Source organism: Contarinia nasturtii, unplaced genomic scaffold (assembly GCF_009176525.2).
Source record: "Contarinia nasturtii isolate CC-2019 unplaced genomic scaffold, AAFC_CNas_1.1 Cnas_scaffold_695, whole genome shotgun sequence".
NCBI lineage: Eukaryota > Metazoa > Arthropoda > Insecta > Diptera > Cecidomyiidae > Contarinia > Contarinia nasturtii.
The window spans coordinates 7,567,229-7,591,412 of record NW_022198046.1 but is presented as its reverse complement, the minus strand read 5'-3'; the positions used below and the strand labels follow the sequence as shown (position 1 = coordinate 7,591,412).

The window sequence follows — 24,184 nt, the reverse complement described above, 5'->3', positions numbered from 1 at the left end:
CATCACTGCAGCTGCTGCTGTTGCCGCCAACTTGTGTACCGAAAAGATGAAAGAACTTTCGATGCCTTTAAGCGATTGCTCCGGATTAAAATGTTGCAATTTTGAACGTCATGTTAAGTTCATTGCGAACGAGAAATTATCATTTTTGACGGTTACTCCACCAACGTACACATCAACAAATACAATGCCACCACCACAAAAAAAGCTTTAACCCAAATTTTAATGTGATTCCAGCGAGCGTGCATACAGAATTTTGATTGTGATGTGCTCATACAATGCCATCGCAGTCACACATTTTATTAGTGAACAAAACTTATTTACCGAATTTATGTGTGTAGGAGTATGTATGTGCGTTGTTTGTACATGGTACGTACAAAATGGATTGTGCATACTTGGTGCGGAAATCAAAAAGAAACGCGCAGACCGACCGAGATGAACGGCATCCCATATAAGCTTAAAACTCACGCAAAAAACGGCCCAGAAGAAAAACTGGAAAAAATACAGAGAGAAAGAGAAAGAGATGTCATACCATCGCACTGATAAAAAATGACAACGGCAAATTGCTAAGCCGGAACGAAATTAGTTCGCGCAAAGTAAAAGTATTTTTATTGGCAGACAGCAAAAAAAAGTTTGTTATTTAGACATGCGGTTAAACCGCCACTCACACGCTCATCCTCTCTCTCTCTCTCTCTCTCTCTCTCTCTCTCTCTCTCTCTGACACTATTTCGCATACGTTCGCTTATTCATTTACTCGTTCGCTTTCGTCTTATATGCCACACATATAACGAGTAATTTTCATTGTTTCCGTTGCTGTTCCTCTTAATTTCCACATTCCTGATTATGCTAAATATATACGTGCAGCACGGATGCATACATGCAAACCAACAATGCTATTTACATTTTCACTTTGTGGCCTAGTGGAATGAACAAAAAGAATTCACTCTCTGAAGAAAAAAAACGCCGTTCGCCCGTAGAAAAAACATGCGATTCACCTAAATGCACACCACCGAAATTGTCAGCTCGAATCAATAATTTTCATTACAAATCCGAAACTTTACCATTCGATTTATCTAAAGCATTAGCCAAATGACATCGTCTATCTGGAAATAAACTGAACCAAATGAAGTTAAGCGAGAGATTTCTTCTTTGGTTGAGCCACCTTTTCTTTCCCGATACGGCGGTGAAATCGAGGATAAAGTTTTATGGAAGAAAGAGCAAAAGTAGTAATGAGTTTTAATTTGCGTTTTTCCTTGATTTTCCAAATGTAATCATGAATATTGATATGTGTATGTGTTGCTATGCATGTATGCATAAAAGTGTCGGAAAAGCATTAAATAAGTTTGTATAATTACATGCTTTATCATTAAGTAACCCGCTGAGTGCGATTCCGACTTTGATTTTTGTTAAATCCTCTCCCCCCTCTGTTCCGTCTTGAACATATCTATCGCTTATTCTGGTGCTCATTTTCACCCCGCTATTTATCCATCGATGTGATTTTCCATGTCGGTGTCTGTTGAATTTATGCATTCTCAATTTGATGTGTTAAATGTCGAGCAGAGAGACTCGTTACATCCGCCGCACACTCCCATCTAAATTAAGAACAATGATTTCGAACCGCAAACATTGTCTATCACTTCAAATTAAAGCTTTCCTTCCCGCTTAAGAAAACTTTGTGTTGCACATTTGATTTCAAATCAGATAAGAAGGGTGGTGAGAGAAAGAGAAGGAAATCGGGAAGAAATCGAAGGGGAAAAAGAGAATCTGATGTCGAAACCAAACTTGTTGTTACGACTTCGAACACTCATCATGATGGCATTGGCATCATGATGCAACGAGGCAGCTTATATTGGCGGCGGTTGTGAATTACGATACACTATTTTCCATAATCCAGGCGAAAATCAAACTCAATGAATGAACATGAACTGAACTGTACCGAGAGAGTGAGAGAGAGAGAAATCGAAATGATGATGATATTGTTGGTTGTTGTTGGTGGTGGTGATGTTTTGCGTGTGCAAGTGACTGAGTTGCGTTTCAAACTTAAAACTTGTTGTCATTTCCGACAGCAACAGTGCAACTATACTAACTCAAGTGAAGAGCAGTTATGTACGCAAAATGCAAGAATGACAGAATGAAACAGAGAGTTTTACAAAAGGCAAAAACTGATAGATGATACATATAATCAAGCGACAATAGAAATGCGTTAAGGATATTGCACTCCTGCTGAGAGCACACTTCTTCAAACCAGTCAACTCTTTCCTTTGGCTCACAGTTGGATTGGGAAATTATTCAACAGTGAAATATGCAAATCCAAATTACGATTTGCAAATGCACATTACAATATGCTAAAACCGTTTAATGCTACCACAAATGCACTCTTTGATTGCCGATCCCATATCGTTCCTTCTCTTTTTTCAACTCATCCTCTTTGCTCCTGATTTACCTTTCCCTTTTACTTTTGTTCTTGCCTAAAGCTCTGCCACTTCGATTCGTTATCGATACTCAAGATAATGGTGATAAAAAAGGAAAAAGAACTCTGGAAAACAAGTCCAGAAAACCTAAAGTGGCACGAGAGAATACCCAACTGGAAAACTATGTAAAATAGATTTTCCATTAATCATCATTGTTCGTTCGCACGAGTTGCTCAGCACATCTACTACTTTTGTTATTGTTGCTGCCAAATAGCAAATCAATATTTTTCACACAGACACTCAGTGCTATCGAATCTCTTGCTACGTATATTTTTTCAATCTTTCTCTCTTTGGATCCAATTTTTCCCTATCTGTTTTCCATCTCATCAGTTCCTTTTGCTGTTGAGTTTTTTCTGTATTCGCTTTTTTGTCTTTCGATTTCGCTTTGTATCCCATTACATATTAGAGTACAATTTGCATATGAGGCACATCGCCACGTTGAAATGCATAAAATCAACACAAGCAGGAAAAATACCCGAAGTAAACAAACTCAAGCTTCTCTTCTATCGCTCATTTTGATACATTTTAACGTCAATTTTTTCATTCGTTGTCTTTTTGTGTTTGTGGCATTTTCCTTTTGCCCGATTTTTTTTTTCACAATTTTTCATTCATGTTTCATGCCACCACCGACAATCGAGCAAAGCATTCTTTGTTTGAATGCAACGACGCAGCGTAACGTAATTATATCTGTGTATAACTTGATACACACCAAGCACAGACAGAACACACAGAGAGTTATGCATGTCGAGAGCTTTTCATTAGTTACAATGCATTTTTCTGTCGTTTTCTCTCGCTCTCGTTTTATGTGTCGGTTTCTCTCTGAAGTCTGTTGTCATTGTCGTTTGGTGCGTTTTTTTATTGGTCGGAGTAATTCAAACCAGTCTAGTTCTTTTATCTTTTGGCAAGATTTAAATCGCGTTGAATTTCTATTCATCGCGAGTACGCTAACGCGTGTAAATGTATGAAAATATGCACATTGCACAAGGCTATCAAAAACAAAAAGAATTCGGCGCGCACAGATGAGTCGAATTAAATGGATATATTCACAAGCTGTTCTTATCACGTTTTCGAAACCCGAATTTTTTTCGCCCGTTTTCTTTTGTCGTTTTGAAGCCGAGCGGATTTTCCAATGAAATCTTCTGGAAATGATTTTGCCTGGAAAAACTTTAATATGCAAATCAAATAAAGACTCCAGAGCATTTTAAACTTTAAACATATTCCTCGGTGGGGTTTTTTCATTCGTTCGTGGCGGACATTTTCTAAAAAGGTGCCGCTGAGACGGTCGACTTTTTGGTGTTATTTTAGATTAAAAAAAACTGTTTATATCGCACCAAAAAAATGTAATACCTTTAAGATGATTCCGTTTTTTTTTTTTTCTCAGAATGAGATAATATCATATTTGAGGTAGAATTAAATTTAACGTGATTTTTTTCTTTTCGAATCCAGAGAAAAATCTGTGTGAAGGGAAATTTTGTGCACGAAACACCAAATTTATTTAAATATGTACAATAATAATGCAATGGTTGAATGCGATTTAATTACAACAATCCATTTGAAAATGAGGCAAAAATGAAAAGATAATATGCGTCATTCTATCGCACCATATTAATGACTTTTGATTCGATATAATTCGATGACATTTAATTATTTCGCTGCAATCGCTTTTTATATGGTCAATGATTAAACCAATCATATTTGAATTTATGGTTCATTGCTATAGTAATTTCAATTGAACGCTTTTTGTGTATTGATATGAATCATCATCATCATCAAATGGCTGCACCGACAGCGGTAGCAATGGCTATTGAAGTCCACTCTTAAAAATGCGCACAAGTAATTCATTTATGATATTATGGTTTTTTGCTAATTCGAGAGAGAAAAAAAAAGATAGAGCAAATATTTTGGTGACAAAAGCAAAATGATAGATTTTGCCACTCGCTGACGTTTATTTGAATTTTCCTGTCCTTTATGATACTATATTTCGCTCTTGATTTATTTTATCGATCGACTTTATTGTGCATTAGTTCATTCATAGCTGTGTTAAAAAAAGCACACGTTTATGCGCTGTAATTACAATTTAAAAAATGGAAGCATTTTGCTCGTTTCCCATCAATGGCAAACTCTCTCATTTTTCATTGAACTTGATTGCATATACCCACTCATACACACATTGACTTACCGATCGACTTCAAAAGCATTTTAAAAAAATTAACTAACTGAAATGCTTTGCGGCCGCATAAAATGTAAAGCATGTTAATAAGTTGAGTTCGGAATTTTGAAGCGATATCGAATTCTGATTAGGTTTTCACTTTGTTTTTATTTTCACCATTTGACTATGTGAATCCATTGCCTCTATTGAATTTACATTGCAACCACTTCAGTTATGCATTGAAATGCAATAAAACTCCGATTGGCCATGTAGACCAGAAATAGATGATGAAAAAAAAAAACAATTTCGTTCCATTTCGGAGCACATTGACTGTGCTACAAATAAACACGCACATCGAAATAAATGAAGTATGGATAAATCGATATTATTCGCTTGAATTTGTGCCATTTTCAAAGCGAAATCAAAATGAATAGTTCTCACTTCGCATATATTGGCTGATACTTATGGCAAGGAATAAATACACTCTATTTAGTTACACAATGATACATAAAAACATGAATTAATTGGATTTTTCCCCTTGTTACGTATACGCGTTGGTGAGTGGAGTACGCGCTTTTGCTATTCATTAAGTGTGCGGTATGGTCTAATGTGTAAAACACCGTTTTAATGTCCAGGTCCCGAATACATCGAGTGGGAGTGTTTGATAGTGCGTGCCACTATCCATCCAGAGTTTATTCGGGTGTAACAATTTGAATGGGGCGAAATACAGAAAATTAGGTGGTGTGTGCATGTATCAGCTGTTTGTTATGCTCATCCATCGTAATGTGGCGATAATAACATAAGGACATTAGAATCCATTTGAGCTACAAAACCAATACAAATGACACACACAAGAGCGAACGCTTTCGCACACGTATACGTTTTATCTGACCAAATTCAGTGGAAGTTTTGTTTGTATGTTAAAGGTGTCATCTCACATCTCATTAGTGTAATCGAAATTGGTATTTTAGTTGCGTTGCCCAAACAATCAGCAATTAACTCATCTTATTCATTTCGCATCATTATGCCCAAACTAAATATAATATGGCAGAATCGTTCACATTTTCGTACGTGCCATTGCAACGGCAGTAACAACAACAATGAATTTGATTTGTACAAAGCAATCTGATAACATACAATGTATAGTTTATTGAAGTTTTTTTTTTCTTTTCCAAATCAATTTCCATATAAAACTTTGACAATAGCGCATCAACACTGTATCACAAAATACATTTTTGCCTTCCAACAATATACATAGATGTGTGTGTGTGTGTGTGTGCTATTTGTGTAGCTCATTTATTCATGAATTTTGTTATTGAATAGCGTGAATGTGTGGGAAGTGTTTGTGCATGGTTGTCTGGATGAAATAAATTGCATTGGCCAACAATGTTCAAATGGATTTTCCTGTTCAATTTCGTGTATGTATCAAAAATGGAAATGGTTTTTGATTGAATCACGTTTTGATACACAACACCAATATCATACCTGACCCAACGGAAACTAGAGCACAAACTGTCCAGATAGATTGAGATGGAGAATGAAGCATTTTTTTAAAAGATAAAGGTAAGATGCTAAGAATAAAATGCTGCCAATTCATGAAGAATACGAAATGAAATTTTTCGACCATTGACAACAAATAACATGGGGAATCAGTGTGTGTGTGTGTGAATGTGTCAAATCCAAGAAATTGCCTTTTCGCTTTGAGAACGATAAAAGATGTTCAACGTTATAAATATATGTGGTGACCAAATCACATCCGTATTCATAAGCTGATTTTGGAAAAAGTCATTAATTTTCTATTCGTTTTTGTTCCGGTTTTTCTAATTCATTTTCTTTCATTTCTCTTTTCCTATGCCATTCTTTTGTCGGCGGCTGTGTTTGATTTTGCTACGTGGTCCGGATGTTAACATTGCCAGGTCAACAAGATGCTATACATATCACGGCCATACTCGGAGAAAGTGTTATATTCAATTGTCACGTCGAATTTCCCGGTGATCATCCAGTTCCTTATGTGCTGCAGTGGGAGAAGAAGGTGAGCGAAACGGTACGACATTTAAATCTTTTCTCTGCTCTCTTAATCAGATTTATATTTTTTCTTCTATTTTTTGCATACATATATTTTCTCGCATCTACAAATAAAAAAACTCCCCCCGCATCAATCTTTCTGTGCACGTGCACAACATACGGCACAAAAACCAATCTGAACAAGCTAAACAAAATAAAAATACTTTCACTAACACGAACCAAATTAAGAAAAAAAAATGAAAAAAAAAAACTACTCGCAAGAGTAGTATACGGTATAAGTAAATAGAATAGACTTTTTTGTATATATATATAAACTTTTATATAATGACTTGCATATTTATGGGTAACAAAAAACATTCGTTTGGAAGGAAAATCCGAAAGAAACTGTAGTTTATTTGATTTCTTTTGCTACACAAAACTTAAGAAAAAATAAAATAAATAAAATGTTTGATCGGTGATTTTTTCTCGTGTAGTTTGCATATTTCATTTAATCTATTGAAAATGGCAATAGTTCGTCTCGGTGAAGCTTTACTTTACTTCACAAAAGCGCATTTTTAAGAACTCGTTACCAACCAGCTCACAATGGCCAGAAATTAAAAATGCGTTTACCAAAGAATCCTTTCATTTATTTCTCTGTAAGTAGTTCTTTTTATTTATTTTTTTATTCCAATGAAAAATAAACGCAAAAGAAATCAACGAATAAAATAAGCGAACAAAAGACACGTTGAAAATAAAAAAGCCGAACAAAAATTTTGTGACGAGGAAATCTTGGGAATATAAAGCAAAAGTGCAATTATTATATTTGCCGTTGTAAAAAGGAAATATGTTTTGCTTCTTCTTCCATATCGCCTTTGTGCTTCATCAAAACTCAAAGGGGAAAAAATTGAATAGCGCACTAAAGTGAAATCGTTTTAAAATGTATAATGGGTGTCGATGAGCTGGAAAATAGTCCACTAAAAATTTCTATAAAAATGGAATAAGAAGAAATCAAGTTTTCCCAAGATTTTTTTGGATTTTAATGAGCACCTTGTAATATTTACGTTTCGTTTCCGTCATCTTCGTTTCCGTTTGTGTCAAAGTCGTCGTCTTCTTATTCTCTCTGCTTGTGCCTTTAATTGCAATTTACACTCTAGAGAATGAGAACAAGCACTTCATGCTGTGAATTGGAATTGTATATTTTCTTTTCTTATATCGAAATCTCATGATGAGAACTGAGTGGCAATTGGAGGTGTCAATCTTAGCAAGGATCCTTTAATGAGGAATAATAATTCAAGATGTTTTTAAGTAGAATTAAAACTAGCCAAAATAATCGTTTTTTTTTTTTGAATATCGAAAAATGATAAGAATGCAAATGAGTGCAAAATTGACAATGATAACAGATACTAGAATCCAATGTAAAATTAAAAACTTTGTGAAAAGTGCATTTTAAATGAGTGCGTTAAATTGTCGTGCGCTGTTAATGATTGCACGCGTCACATAGCTAATAGAGTTGATAAAATATTCAAAATCGTTTTAACTTGTAAATGGCATGCTGTTATATGCAAGTTACAACTTCCCCAACACCAAACTCGGAACCGAAGAAACGGAAACTCAGTCTAATTAAAAAGAGAGTGAACAAACAAGAAGAAGAAGAAGAAAATGAAAAACTTACAAACTATGAACTTTCACTCTATTTACATGTAATTAACGTAAAACTATTTTAGTTTTGGTTTTTATTTTATATATGTGTGTATATAGAAAAGTTGTTGGTAATTATTATTTATCTTTGATGTGATTGTTGTATAAATCCTTATTTTTATATATATATTGATGTATAAAAAAATGTGTTGGCGATTGAAGTAAAAAAGCAGCTGCAACTGAAAAAAAATGTCGAAACATTTTCCAGCTAATAATAATTTCCGAGTAATAAAAACAAACACGCCATCATCGTCATTTTCATTCTCTATCTCTGATTCATCACGTATTAAAAGTGTGTTCATATTGAAATCGCTTCCATTTTGTATGTTGTTACTGCAGCGTATGATTTTAATAAATTTTACACCTCAATCAAGTTCGAATCGGTGAAATCGAAAAAAAGCTGAAAATACAAGTTTGTAGAAAAAAAGGAAAGATTATATTTTCTCCAATTATTTTGATTGAAAACAACGGCAAGATTTGCGAGAATTCTCTAAACTTTCGAATGAATTTTTTTCTGGTTTCTTATTACTTCGTTTATTTGTTCTTGTTTTCCGTGTCGGTTGTTTCATCTTCTTCGATCCAGATGACTATTTGAAAACTTTAAAGTTTCCAAAGAAAAAGAAAGCTGTAGATACGGAAAGAAGGAAAAAAATGTTGAGAATTTGGTACTTTCTTGACAAATTAAATTTTGCCCATCGTTTTTTGTGTGTGTGTGTGTGTGTGGGCGATGAATGGTTATGGCGATGCAATTTTATCATTGTAGTGTCTCAATGGTTTTCCATGTGCCTGGCCACAAAGCGTCATGTTTACATTCGATATATTTATAGTCCCCTGTGCTGTCCAAAACTACAACCCCACCAGTGCCGCAGATGGGTTTGCCCAAACAATTTCCAATTAAACTGATTGCAGCGAATTATTTCTTTTAGTGTATTTTTTTTTTGCATTGTTGTTTTGGCAAAGTTTCGTCTATGCCATTTAATTTGACGTTTGCATTTCGTTAGGGTGTATGTGTCTGTGCAGAAGCGAGAAAAAAATGTGAAATCACTATTATTTCACAAAACCCGTTAAAATGAACATAATTTTTGCATTTCCAATCAGTTTTCGTTCTTCGAACATTCACATTACAATTGGTAAAAGTAATGTTTCAGCCAGCGATAATAAGACTTCTCAAAGAACAAATTCATTTTCTATTGCTCTTCATCTCTCTCAGTCTCTCTATCGCACTTTCTTTCCATTTGATTGAAAATTGAGATAAAAATAAACAAGAGAGAAATGCAATCGAAGTCGTTGCCGAATAGTTTTCGCTGTGTTTTTATTGTTTCGACTTTTATTGTTTTCATCCTCGATATCTTATTAAAGCGTTTTCAGTGTATTGTTTCTGCCGCGTCGAAGTACATAGCAATCAACGAGCATACTTTGTATGATGATTTTCGTTCCGTCTCACTCATTCACATTCGTTCTTCAAAACAGTTGCCGGGCGAAGCGTTCAATCTGCTCTTTTTCTGATCTGTCTGTTTGTAATTGCGACCAAAAATCAAGCAATAAAATGCACATTTTCCTCCCTCACAATCCCCATCATTACCACTACCACTACTATAATCACATGCCACCGAAATGAAAAAAAAATCTTATACCGGAGTTATTTTAAATATGAAAAATCAAAATTAAATGCAATAAAAGAGAGCAAGAGAAAGATATTAACTAGATAGAAAATTCGCACAGCAAAAACTTTTTCTATATAATATGACAAACGCAAAAAATTCGTGAACACTTTGTGATCATTTTGTGAGTTAAACAATGCACCACTTTTGCACTTTACAGACCCGTATCTCATATCACTATGTGTGTATCCGTGTGTACAGACAAATATCACAAAAATATACATATAGCACCATTCGAGCTCAGTGTGAATTCAAATAAAATTGATGTGGGTTTATAGATTTTATGAGTGCAATTTAATTTCAACGACAAACAAATCGAATTGATCCCGGGTAAATCATGAAATCTAAGTAAATGTTATTTCTATATGGCAAAACTGCATGACAACGTGCGCTCGCGCAACATGAATTCAATCGAATCAAGACATAATGGGAGTGTGAAAGAGAGATGCAATCAAAAAAGCAATTGATTTAGATGCCTTCAAGTGACACGCTCCCTTATCTATACCGAACAGAGTATCATTGTTTTCAATCAGAATACTGATTTGTGTTCGAACGACACCGATTTCTATTGTCTCTATTCCTCTTCTCATAAATATATTGGTTTTCGTGCCATTTTAACGGCGACTATATCTCCTCGCTTAGGCTATTTTCACAATCGACCAAAAATAAATCAAAATGACATGAATTGATTGAAATAATAACAGCCACTACCATCACCTCTACCAACAACAACAACTACAGTGGCAGTTACATTTAAGCTTCAACAATTTTTGACTGAAATATTCAATGCTGATGAATTATGTATAACTCAAATTCAAATCACTCAAGTGCTTTCGGTTTTTACGACTTCGAGAAAATATAAAGCTTTTATCATTCGATTTTAATTGAATTATTGAATTACACCAACATCGTTGTACAGTGCACACAGTGGCCAACTTTTTGTCAACATAATAATTTATTGTATTTCGAATGAAAATATTCAACAATTTTCATTCCATTTCGAAAGCAATTCGTTTTCAACAACATAGAATGCTCCTCGACAAAAATAAATTCCATCAGAAAAGTGGAATTCACAAGAAATCCAAATTTAAAAGCTACCATAGTACAAAAAAAAATCGTAAATGAATAAAGACATCAACATCCATTTATAATATTAGAAATTTTTTTGGTTCGTTCTGGGCGGTACACACATTCAATGTGAGGATAAAGAAAAAATTGCTGTTGAAATACATTAATCCAGTCATTTCAGTGTTGATGGAATATGTTTGATTCTTGTGAGATGACAGTTGAAAAGCAACAATTTTAAGTTGTCATTCATTTGTCATGTGCACATGGTGTATCATGTAAGGCGATAATCATTTTTGATGAAAAATAATACTAACAATAACATCATGCATTTATCTTTTTGCGACCGTATTTCTCTATTGCTATAGAATTCCTCTCTCTCTTTCTCTGCCCATCTCTCTATATGTGTAACATTTCTGTGGCTTTTGTTGCTCTGTCACAGTGAGTCTAGTCCTTTCTATTCAGAATATCTATCTGAGCATCGTTTATATCGTGTTCATAGCTCGCTTTATCACACACTCTCTCTCTCTCCCTCTATCTGCGTCTTCGTACTTACAAATGTTTAATTTGTACCAAAATGTTCTCACACTCCTTGCTATAGAACGTATGCAATGTCAATTGCTTTCATTCACAATTCATTACCAAACACACTCTTTAGATTTAGGGTCGGCTTTATCTCTTTCAAAGGCAAAAATGATGGCATTTGGCAATGTTTTAGTTTTTCGCGATTGCCATATCATTTTTGCATGCCTTTGACGAAGTTGCGCGTGCGATTCAATGTGTACGAGTTTTTGTTGCGTAAATGATAAATGGATATTGAGATTAGTTGGCATTCGGCTGCAAAAGGAGCATTGCTTCATGTACTTGTTCACTTCTGTACTCAAAGTGTAACCAAAAAAAAGAACATACATTTCACAATTCCACAGCATAATCTAAAACATTTAATACAAATTGTCTTTTATTCCATTGAAATTGATAAACATGAAACAAAGCGACAAAGCGACGAGAGAGAAAAAAAGGAGCGCAATGTAAGGCTCAAATCTCGTTCTCATCAATAAAGCATGACGATTTTTCTTGAAGCATAATCGACGACGGCCTCAGTTCACTTGCTCGTCGTTGTCGTTGTCATGTATGTTAATCGTATTTTGCAATGTATATGTCAATCTCGAGTCAATTCATTTGGGTTTAGCGTTATTTTGTCGTTACTAACGCTTTCGACAGCATCGCTCATGTACATATGTTTTGCATTGATATCCGAACTTGTTCCATTTCTCGTTAGCTCAATCGTTCATCATGTGTTTTGCTCGCCCGTTCGCTTCTTCAACTTTCCAAGCACTTTTTTGAGTCATTTCACTTAGTTTTTATGTCTTTTGTACGGAACTTCATCTTTTGCATCACCGTTGCCAATCCTCTCCTTCGCTTCTACTTAAGAGTGTCTCTGCGGTAGTTTAAAATGCAAGTATATATTCGAGACGGATCTCTATACATAAGTTAGCTCTATAACATACCAGTCTATCATTTGGCTTGTTTTGTTGTTATTCTCAACTGGATTGGCTAAATGTGCCTTGCTGTCGCATGATAGACGTGAATTGTAAATATTTTGCTTCACATTTAATCTAGGGGAGAGAAACCAATGCTGGTTTTTCTAGTTTATAGCTAATTTACTAGTTTTTAGCTAATTTTCTAGTTTATTGCTTGAATAATCTAATAATGCTAATATTCCTTTATGAAATTGCTAGTTTTCTAGTTTTTTGTTCTGTCAAATGACAATCAAATGATTGTACTGACACAATGAAGTATTTTGACGTTTTGTTGTTCAGACATATTTTTATGTGTTTTGAATAATTATACACTTATAATTGTGAAAATTAGTTTAATTATTCTTTTTTAACACAAAATCGTGCATAAAGTACTTGTTTCTTTCAATAGTCGACTTGTAAAATTGATTAGTCAGCAAATCATGGCACAATATCAAAATGGCGGATCAAATAATTTTTGCTAATTTTTCTAGTTTTTGCTAGTTTTTTTCTAATTTTCCTAGTTTTTACTTGAAATATAAAAAACTAGCTAATGGTTTCCGTCCCCTAGCATTTAATAGTTGCTCTCTGTTTTTTTCGGTATATGAAAAACTTTCAAGTGACATTTCACGAAGTCGAACCAAGAATGATGTGCATACGATGGTAAAAATCGCGATACAACCACCACCCTTCGCCCTTCAATGGATAAAGAAGACTTGAGACCGAGATGTCACGATACTCATAATTTTTTCATTTGAACGTCTGTCTCCACCTTTGACAGAAATTTGTTCGTATTTTTTTTCTCCCTTTTTTTCCAACGCGGTTTTTGCAACACTGAGAATAAAATCCAATACCGTCTTTCATCACATGGCAAGTACACGCCGCAGTCAACTAAACTGGATTTGGTTATATATTTTTTTTGTTGTTTTTGTTGTGCAACACCAAAAATTCACAACATGATATATCGTCTCTCGTGTTTGGCACAAAACGATGTCATGTTACATAATTTGCATAATCTATCTATATTTCATTCCTGTAAATAGTTCTTTTCAGTTTTTCATCGTTGCCGAACAATTTCAAGCTGATGTGTTTCTTTCCTTCTCCGTTTGGCGTAGTCTGCAAAGTACGGTTGTGTTTTTAGATGATGCGAAATAGTTTCGGCAAATGAGCCTCGGACTGTGCCATTCACGTGCTATTAATGCGATGATTGAATGTAGGTTTGCAAATATGCTCCCTTCTCAAAAATTCAATAAAGTGTGTATCATATCAACTGCTTTTACTTCATACTTGCCGCTACTGAATCGCTTGCTCCTGGTGTTGATGATGACGTCACCGAATATTTCGGCGAATGAAATTATGTGCACGTAAATAGATTTTGCAAATGCAAAAGGATGGAATATTACATAAATAGCCTGCCAAAAGTTTAAAAGATCTTTACTGTTTTTGGCAATGGAAATATGAGAGACAAAAAGAGAAAAAGTGTTGTGTAAGCCATCTGTACATAAACTTCTTAAACTTCACACGGATTTTATAACTGTAATAATAATCCATGCCGAAACCAAATACCAAAAACTCTGGTGAAATATTTACGCCCGACAACATTTTTTTGGATAAAAAAAGCTACGATTTTGTTCTCTAAAAAACGACCTATAAACCAAGCGACAAAAAAGCACACTACACGCAATCGTGAAAAGCGCAAAGTTTCCTCCGATTTGCTGCTCTCAAAAAGAAAAGTGGCGAATGTTGAGTAAAAAGTATGTGTGTATTTTTGTTTTGCAAAACTTTTGCAATATGTGCACTTCGAGACGCGGGCACAAAGTCGAGAGTCATACGAGTACGCGCCACTATGAAATTGTAATTCCATTAACCGGAACGATTTTTTTCTCTCCCGCACACACACACACACACACACACAAATTCTCTTCTTTTTGTCTAACAGTTTGCTGTAGCTCAAGTGCAAAGTAGTAGTGGCATTCGCCTTTTTGTTTTGCTGAAAAGTTTTTAATGCAATTTTGAGGGAAAAACGAGTCACTAATGCATATATTTCAAGTAGAGCGGGTGCATTGCGTCCCCTCACTCTATATCACATTACCTTTGAAAGCTTGCAGCAATCATAATTGTTTGCATTTTGCAAAAATGCCGTTGCCGCATTCGAAAAATGATGATGTGTATGCATGGATCGTTTTTATAACACAAAAAAAAACAACTTTTGGCGGTATGAATATGGAATTGGTTTTCAGTTTCGACGTTCGCGTGCGTTCAACTGAGACAGTGTTTTATGTGGTTTTTTTATACCAATAAATGTTCTTCGATTGGGCCGAATCATTCAATATCAACTATGAATGGTTTAAATTCAAATGACACTTGTCTATTCTCCCCTTTTTTTATGCCTAAATCGTGCGTATGTGATACAAAAATGATGAGATTATTTATTCGAGAGCAAAGGGATAAATATTCATCCACTCGTTGATGTCGTTTTTCTCAATAGGTCCATCAATTTCAACCGAAAAATATATCAATGTGGTTACGAATTTTCTACCTTTACCACTTGAGTATCATGGTCAACCAGAGAGATATGTTCTCAATTCATTGAAATTATCCCATGGTTCTACCGTAATTTTCAGCATCTTGTTCACTGTCAATTCAGTGGCAAATACACATAGACGTAAATCAACAAACCGTGAATAAAACACTATCCATTAGACAAATATGTACATCAGTTGATTTCAGGTATCGCATTTGTTTGTTTGGCTTGGATTTAGAATCGGTTGAATGGCAGCCCCTGGTATTTTTGGATGGTATTTTTGATTTTGATATGCTTGTATCAAATTAACTGCTACAGAGTCTAAAATGGTATGCATGATGGTTCAACCCGGTGTCCGTTGCCATCGTCGTTGTTTTTGCTTCGGTTTTTGTTGTTTTTACTCGTCGATCGCTTTGTGCTGATGAAATCATATGCTTGTTATTGTAATTTTCCGAAAAACATTACCGGAAATTGTTTAAAACTTCATAAAATAGAGACTAATGTTCAAGTGGAGTTGTTTTGCAATCCACTCACTGAATGGTTCATATTCATAGACACACACATGTAGCGCGCAAGAGAATACTGATATTCATGATATGGAGAAATTTGTGAACCGGAAAGAAAGTTCTATAGTTTATATGTTGCCTCGTTGCTTTTATACATGTATATGGACAGAAGTGTACGGCAGTCGAGTGTACGATGGATGCAAAAGGTGTACACATTTCGAATATTCACAAAATAACTTTTCGGTCGTATTCATTTCAGATTTTTAATCCATTATGCACACTGACGACGACGACGATGCATTATCATTTAGTGTAGAATCATGTGCATAATATTGGAAACACAATACAAATAAATGAATGAATATCGTGTTGTCGTCATCGTTGCCAAGAGATGCACTTTCTTGCTCAGCCGCCTCTCTCTCTCTCCTTTTCTCTCTGTCTCAGTTTTACACTTTTGCATCAAATAACCGATGAATGTTGTGAACCAAAAGGAGGATGTCGAATAAAAGGCCACACGATAACAATGTATCGCTCCTTTAGATCCCCGCATCGATGCAAGTCATGACAAGTATTTATAGTAATGCTAAACATCATTCAGTGTTGAATGAAGAAACCTTTGAAAATTCCAATCTCTTTCACATCGCCACTTGAACAACAGTGTGATTATGTGTGTGTGTGTTGCAAACAGTTGACAGGTAATGTTGTATGCAATATTGTACCTGATTTTCTAACTATGCCTCGTCAAAATGCGACTTGTACATTTACGAAGCGAAACATTTTTTCAAGTGAATAGAGCATTAAAATGCAAGCAAAAACATTCCGTCACACTGTACAGTACTGACGTCGGCTATACGTGTCCAGGATTCATTAAGCATGGACAAACGAGAGAACACAATAAGAATGGACCCATAGCATAAACGAGGAAATGCACTTACTTTATACATGACTTAGATAAAGTGTTGATACACCATAAAACTGATTGTGATTACTGCTCAATTTGCTAACTCAATTACATATTTTTGCATTGAAATATTCCATCGGATAATAATCCCATTATGTAACCGGCCCCGTTGCTATTCAGCTTTTTCACACAAAGTGAAACTGAACGTCAGTTGGCATATTTTAATGTTAATTTAAAGACGATATCCTTGAACGAAACACCGATGAAATGGCTTTTGTGTTGATTGTTGTATAAGGCGTGTTAAACTTGATTTTTCCTTCAGACGGGATTTGTTTTATTTTGTTTGAAATGAAAGTTGACAGCACGGAATTATGTGAAAGTGAATTAAGAAGGTGAAGATTTTGTTTTAAAAGTAATAAAAGCTACTTTTATCCATCTGACAAAATTGCGTCAGAGAAGAAAAAAGAGTTACAAACTTCGCAACAATCTATCTTAGCTAATGCGAGTGCCTGGTGTGCTGTTAATCAAAATCTGACATTTCATTACCGGCCATTATTTCGCAATGCTGACGATCGTTTGACCGATAAAATGGCGCCATTCCTGAAATGACTGTGTTTTCTATTCGGTTGAGAATCTATTGCAATCAGCAATCACGTATTATTTTTTTTATATTGAGCACGTAAAAAAGGCGGCGACAGCATTCGCGTTTTGAAGCGCTAATTAACGCATAAAATGTTAGACTGCCGTTCAAATGGGTATTTGAAATTGCGACATTTTCTAAGCTCTCGTTTTCGCTGTCACTTGTTTGTTGTCACAATATGCCACTGCTTATTTTGGCGAATGCACTAAACATCATAGTGGCTTGCTGTGCTTTTCGTCCGCAATCTGTAATTTTATGTCGCACGCGTGAATCCATGCAAAAACACATAATCAGTTGATGGTCCTCTTGTGACAACGCATATATTAAATTATCCATATGTTCGAATCTAACATTTATCTATTTTGTGTTTGTGCGTATGTTTTCCACCCATTGTTGGCCTGAAATTTTGGGCGAAAGAGAAAACGCGAAATATATATAGAAAGAGGGAGAAAGGAACGAGTTTGTGGTGTTTGTGTTTTACATTGAATTCCAACATTCGACCCAAATTAAACGATGTGTAGCCTGCGTGCTCTAACTCACTCTGTCCCTTTCTCCTGCCCCGTCCGTCACAAAATAATGACAAAATTCATTGTACGCTTACTTTTGCTAATTACTTATGTAAACGTGGATGCAAATTGGATTTGGGGAAACATTTTACGTCAGAATAGGTGTCTGTTCTTCGTCGTTGTGCACATTGTTGTCAGCATTTGGCGTTCGCCGTTTTGTTTTTCATCGTTTTTGCAATTTCCATCATTCTACTTCTTCTTCTTCTACAGTTATTGTTGATGTTGTTGTTGATGCCATGCTTTTTTTTGCAAACATTAAACATTTTCATTCAAGCATTTTCGTATTGTGTACACGTATTTAGCTATGACTCAGTGGGACTTTTGCCATTCTCTCTCTACCTCTATCTTTATCTCGCTTTCGTTAGCCGTGGTTCGTTTTTACAACGGCGCGCGTTCTCTTTTAACGCGATGATAGTAACAACAACATGCAAAACGATTGTCCTAGTGCTGTAAACAGCGAACATTCGTACCCATTTGTTTACCCGTAAATATAACTCATCATGGATACGAGCGAGAGATGTTTTTACGATACGTTTGGGATACAAAAATTCCATTTTGTTACGATGATGACGCACGAAGCATCGTAAAAAAAGCACAGAGAGAACAAACACATTCGAAAAAAAACAAGCATCACGCAGTAGCCCAAGCATTTTATTCCCATTTTTTGCTCTGTTTTTTTCACAAACAACTAATGCGTTTTTATGTGTATGTGTGCGCGCGCGCGCGCCCGAAAGTGAGTGCAGAAAAGAACATACGTTCATTCCATTTTGGCATGTGCTTTTTTAAACAATAATTTTTCGGTACACAATTCATAATATATACTTTGAGAGTGTTGACATGCTCTGTTTGAGATTGGATGTTTCTATCAAACGAGAAACCGAGTGAACGAGCCATTTTCGTTGTCTATTTTTTTCTCTACATGTTCCGTGTTTATATTGAATTTTTTGCTTAGCAACGTACAATCCACCCTCCAATCGAAAAGTCAAACTTAAAATTCTAATTTCAAATAAAATGCAATATATTCCCGGTGTACAAATATATGTATGATGCGCAAAAATAAAGCATTTTCAATTAAGTGCGGAATAGTTTTGGTGAATAAATCGAGTAGATATGGCATGTAAACGCATATCACAATTGCAATGTCAGCGTGTGTGCAAACCCAATTTCAAATTGTTTTCGCCGGGCGCCAACAGAAACAGCCATAGTTTTCGTTGGTGTTTTTTTTTCTTGTTATGCAGAAAAACAGAAAGCGAAACAATGTTTGCGCGAATGCTCACCACAGTAACACAAGTTCATGCGTTTACACACTCGAAGTAATGTTGGCTGCTGTGTGTGTGTAGCTGGCGGGTTAGTGAAATGCTTGTGCTCGTCCCGCCTGTGGATATTATCATCATAAATCAAATCCCCGCATATAAAAAGCTATTTTTCTGCTGTTTTCGTTATTATTTTCATCTCTCAGCTACAAATATACACAGGTGTTTGCTATAGTTATTTATTGTCGGTACAAGCCCGACCAAAAACTATTGAACGCCATCAGTGCAATACGGGCATCTGAAACATATATGCATGGGCAGAGAGCTGAACAGAGCGAAAGAAGAAAAAAAAAACATACAAACAGCAGTAACAGTAGCACACATGAAAATTATATGGTGAAGGATGTGAATGTGGTAATTGTCTGCGGTTCAGTGTTTTTATTTGCCATTTATAAATTATTTCGTCTTGCTTTTTAATTAATAATACGGCTCCATGTCTGCAGTGGTGCCAAAAGTAAACAGCCATTCTTTGTGTGCTTGCACACACATATACATTCATGAAGCGCCGCTGTCCTATACCACACCCAAATCACGTGAAATCATCCAAAAGCACATGAAACCCTGAAACAAAATGCGCCACACAAAGATACAATAAAAAGTAAATAAAGCGAAAGAAACCAGAGAGAGAGAAAGAAAAAAGAAGAATGAATAACCTACAAATTATAGAGCTCGTTTCGTACATGTGCTCAATAATTCTAACATTTTGACCTCAATTTTGCACTTTTCTGCTGATTATGCCAATATCCACTCTCTTTCTTCTTCTCTTTCTCTCTGGGGCCATTACCAGTGCGCAAAAAACGGTAAACCAACGTAGCAATGATCTTTAACCTCTACACCAAAATATCCTATTCAGCGAAATGGCCCATGCGGAAGAAACTAATGTTTCGAAAATGCAAATGCTGGTGGCTTAAAAATGTCAGCTTCAAGTAAAAATGTCATAGGTTGAACAAAGGCATAGATCAAAGTTTAATGAGCAAAAATGGACGTTGGTGTCATGCAGATGAGAATGATTAAAAAATCTACGAGTTTGTCGAAAAACGGATGAAGAAAGATAATTTTTAATGGTGATGATAAAAAGTCAAATTTTTACTTTGAAAATTGTCGTTGGTTAATATATATTCAGTGACTATTAAGAATTTGCTTAAAAATACATTCGAACCCCATAAAAGTTGCATATGAACGCCAGCTTATTCACTGTAGTATAAGTATTAGCATTTGGCAACGAAAAGTTTTGCCACACGAATGAAAACCGTGTTTCAATGAGCATTTGATAGTATACGGTATAGTTGGAATGAAAAATTGTTTTTCTGTCGAAATATGGCCCAAAGGTAATTTAGTCTGAGAGATACCAGCGCTATTCCGTTATTGTTTGGCAAAATAGTTGAAATATGCAGTTTCGGTTTTCATTTTCCTCCGAAAACTATTCGGTCACATCAACCGCAACACATCTAAATCACATTAAATTATGCAGAAATCGAATGCTAAACTTTTGAACTCAGCGCACCAAACTTTCCGGTTTTCATTTTCGTATACAGAAACTTCCGAATAATTTTCATTTTTAAGATAAAAATTGCTGGTGTACAGTCTTTTCGTGCGCCGAAAATTGCATTCGGTCTTGGACATTTTACTTGGAATTTCTCTCTCATTTATCTTCCGTCTCTTGTGTGTGGTCATTGTTTTCAATCAACAAAACTTTTGCCATAAATACATCGATATCTATCTGGATATGTGCAGAGCGAGCGCACTGACTGTGTGATGTTGATTGCAATAGTTGTTCTGCTTTTTGTTTTTGATGAATTTCATCGGAAAAATGTATTTCGAACAGCCAAATTAAATGTACGCAAACACATAAATTGAACCAGAAAAATGCGAACAAACTTTGTACACGCCATTTGTTTATTTCAACGAAGGTAGAAAATCCGACGGCTCAACATTTTTCGACACTATATAAAACTTCAATCAGCAGCCATTCGATTTTCTCGGGCCGCAATTTAAGTTTGGTTATTTCTGTTCTACTTTTTCTATCTCTCGCTCGCTCACTTGCTGTCTTTTTCCACAATGAATAGTTCCCTACAATGGCAAACATTTAATTTGAACACTAAAGTGAGGTGTTGAAGCAATTTAGAAACGACCACAAGCTGTTCATGCATTAACTCATATTATTTTATGTATTTCGGTACAAGTGGCAACGCACACATTTCGACGAATGGATTTATTCATTATATTGCGTAAAATAACACAGATAATAACGAAAATTGAACAGAAGACGAGCAATGTATTGATTTTATCCCTGCAGAAAGAATGGATAAAAATTGTGTCTGACATAAACTGATAGTTGGAGGGATTGGCTGGTAAAAGCATAATCTGTACGACAATTTATGTCACTTTGAATAGGATTTTCGTTTCTATATGAATGGTTTTATAGCTTTTGGAGCACGGATTTTCATGAATGGGTCCATAAAAACTATATTCGATTACGGTTTGGTTTTTATTTGGTATGCATTTTGAGTGGAATTTCGAGCCTTAAATTGGCTAGATAAACCGATTTCAATGGCAGAATTGCTATCACTGTAGGCGATTTGTGCACAACAAATGCCATACAATCTATTTGTTCGCGAGATTGAATCATGTCATTTCAAAACGTTCGAATAAATCCTTGAATCACATTCAATGCTTAATACTCGATAAACTTATCGTCAACATTAATTCATTATGTTGCTCGTTTCAATGGCATTCTGATGGATTCATCATCCAAATAATTCGCAAGTGGTGCGCATAATCATTCGTTTAGAAATGGAAAAGTACAAAAACAAAACTAAAACTTAATTAGAAACCAAAAATTATACCCAACTTCAATGCACACGTCGCTCGGCTGAATGTTTATGGCACAACGATGCATATATTCACGCTGTTACCAGGAGTAAAATCCGCACATATGAACGGTAGCTTTTCCATCCAATATGCATGTCACAAGTTTTCTACTTTGATATTAGCTGATTTTTCCCCAGCGGTGTCAACAATCGTCCATGAGTTTATAGAGACGTCATATTTGATTGTCCAAATTCGAACATGCTCACATTATATTCAAACCGCTATCAAAACACACAACGCAGAAACGATGACGTTCGCTGAATTTTACTTTGGTTTTTGGCTTCTTCTGGACGTGTGTGTGCGCGCGTCAAAGTACGCGCTCTTGTTTATTTGGTAACTTTTTTAATTAATCAAACCGAAAAATTTGCTCGGGCAAATAACCGGCGAATGGAACCATCACCCAAAACGCAACCGAACTAAATACGTACGTTTCAAGCAAAAAAAAACTGTATGCACGGTATTTGGTAACCAACAAAATGATTATCTACGAACATTTTTGGATGGGCGCGCGATGTTGTCATGTTTTCGTGGAAAAAGACAGGGTAAATGGCGAAGAGTGGCTGGCACATGCAAAAAAGTATGACTGACAAGCCATGTTTATTAAAGTAGATCAAACCAAATCATGTACTTCTAAAAAACATTGCGACGACTATCGCAAACATGCATTTTTTATGGCAATTTTATTTTTAAGTTTCTTTTTTCTTATGCGGTGTTTTTTCTCATCATTTTTCTCATCAGTGGTAGGTTTAACATTTTTTATGACAACTGGCAATGGAAACACTATTTGACGCAATCAAGCCGAAGCGTTCGAGTTAACGCGTTCTATAGCTTTGAATTGATACCCCCGGGATTCGTTTGGAGATAGGAAAGCCTATTAATACAAGCAATGCACATAAAAAAATTCGCCTCGTGTCAATCTTTTCACTTGTTTACCGAAAAAATCACCTTCCGATTTTTGGAAATTTCTGGATGCTTTCAATTTTTAATGAAATGAAACAAACGAAAAACTCTCATTGTTCCATTGATGTGTTTTTCCCCAAATTCTATAGAATCGTTTTCATGTGTATATTTTCGGTCATTTGAATGAATTGTTTCATTGTGCTGATTCTCTGAATTGTTGGCCACACAATATTTGTTTATTTTTAATTTTTGTGTGTACAGTTGGAGCGCCAACCTTTGTCACACATAAAATTGGCAGTTATTCTTGGTCGAATTCTCACAATCGCATAGAAAATTGTGCATGAAATGAATGATGACTATTATGTGCACCCTTGTTAGTACCAAAACAAAAACCGGAACTTATGTCAATTAATTTTTTCAATAGATGAATGTTGTTGAGTTTTTATGTGTTTCGTTGTTTTTTATTCCCTTACCAATAACAGTGTACGTTTTTTTATATTTCTGCGGTCGAAAAAAAAAACTTTTTATACGTTGTTCATATGCTGACAATAAGATAGCATGGAAAACTCTCTCTTTCTCGCTCTATGATTTGTTTCGTGTGCAAAATGGTAAATTCAAGTGGAAACAACAAAGTGCTTACTGTCGTTAATTAATATGTTTTGTAGATTTTCACTCTCACTCATTCGTACTGTAGTCAACTTTCTAGTCGGAGTCTGTATCGTATTTCATTGCTATTTACATGAAGCACAAGTTGTGAATGTTGCTTCCGATGAGAGCTTTTCTCTCCCCCACACTTTAACCGCGTGAGCACGATGAATAAATTGTATCGTGTGGGATCGTTAAATTCACATTCTTTGCTATTTTTTTTTTTTCAGTTTGCAAATGCATAAAAATAGAACCGGAATAAGTGTGAGAGGGAGATTTGCAAGAGTGAGCCCAATAGCAACGATAAAAAGTTTTTCTTTTTAGCATTCAAAAACTTTTCTAATAATTTTCGTGTTGTGTTATTTTGCAGTAATGTAGGAAAATTTCCTCTCTCCCATTTTTATTCACTTTGTTTCTGTCTCTGTCTTTCTGTTTTCCCTGTCTAACTCATAATTCAATTAAGTCAAGGTTTAGCTAATAAGTTTGTAAAAAAAGAAGATATAACCACTTTGTACGTAAACTCTTGTTTTCAGTTGAGATGAGCCAACATCATCATCAACAACAACAAAACACATAAAAAATTAATAATTGATACTAACTTTTGGATTTCTTGTTGTTTTTTTTTTCTCTTCGTTCGCATCACAAATTATGATGCTGTTGCCGTGCACAATATTGTTGCGCGCGTCTGCAACATAAATCTGTTTTTCTCGGCTCGCTACATAATTATCGAATACATCGCATTTGACGCCTCTGCCA

General features: G+C 35.3%; 1 protein-coding gene across 8 annotated transcripts in view; it reads left to right on the top strand.

Moving 5' to 3' along the window:
- The window catches only part of LOC116340463 (protein turtle), a 189,356-nt gene that overhangs the window by 139,201 nt on the left and 25,971 nt on the right, over positions 1–24,184 (top strand). For 7 of the 8 annotated variants that reach the window (XR_004201093.1, XR_004201092.1, XM_031766966.1 and 4 more), the window contains exon 3: positions 6,534–6,661. Coding sequence is in view for 6 of the 8 variants with exons in the window: in XM_031766966.1 (XP_031622826.1) it covers positions 6,534–6,661 (128 nt within the window). In the remaining 2 variants the exon portion in view is untranslated. The remainder of the gene's footprint in view (positions 1–6,533; positions 6,662–24,184) is intronic. The other variant, XM_031766963.1, reaches the window with a different exon arrangement.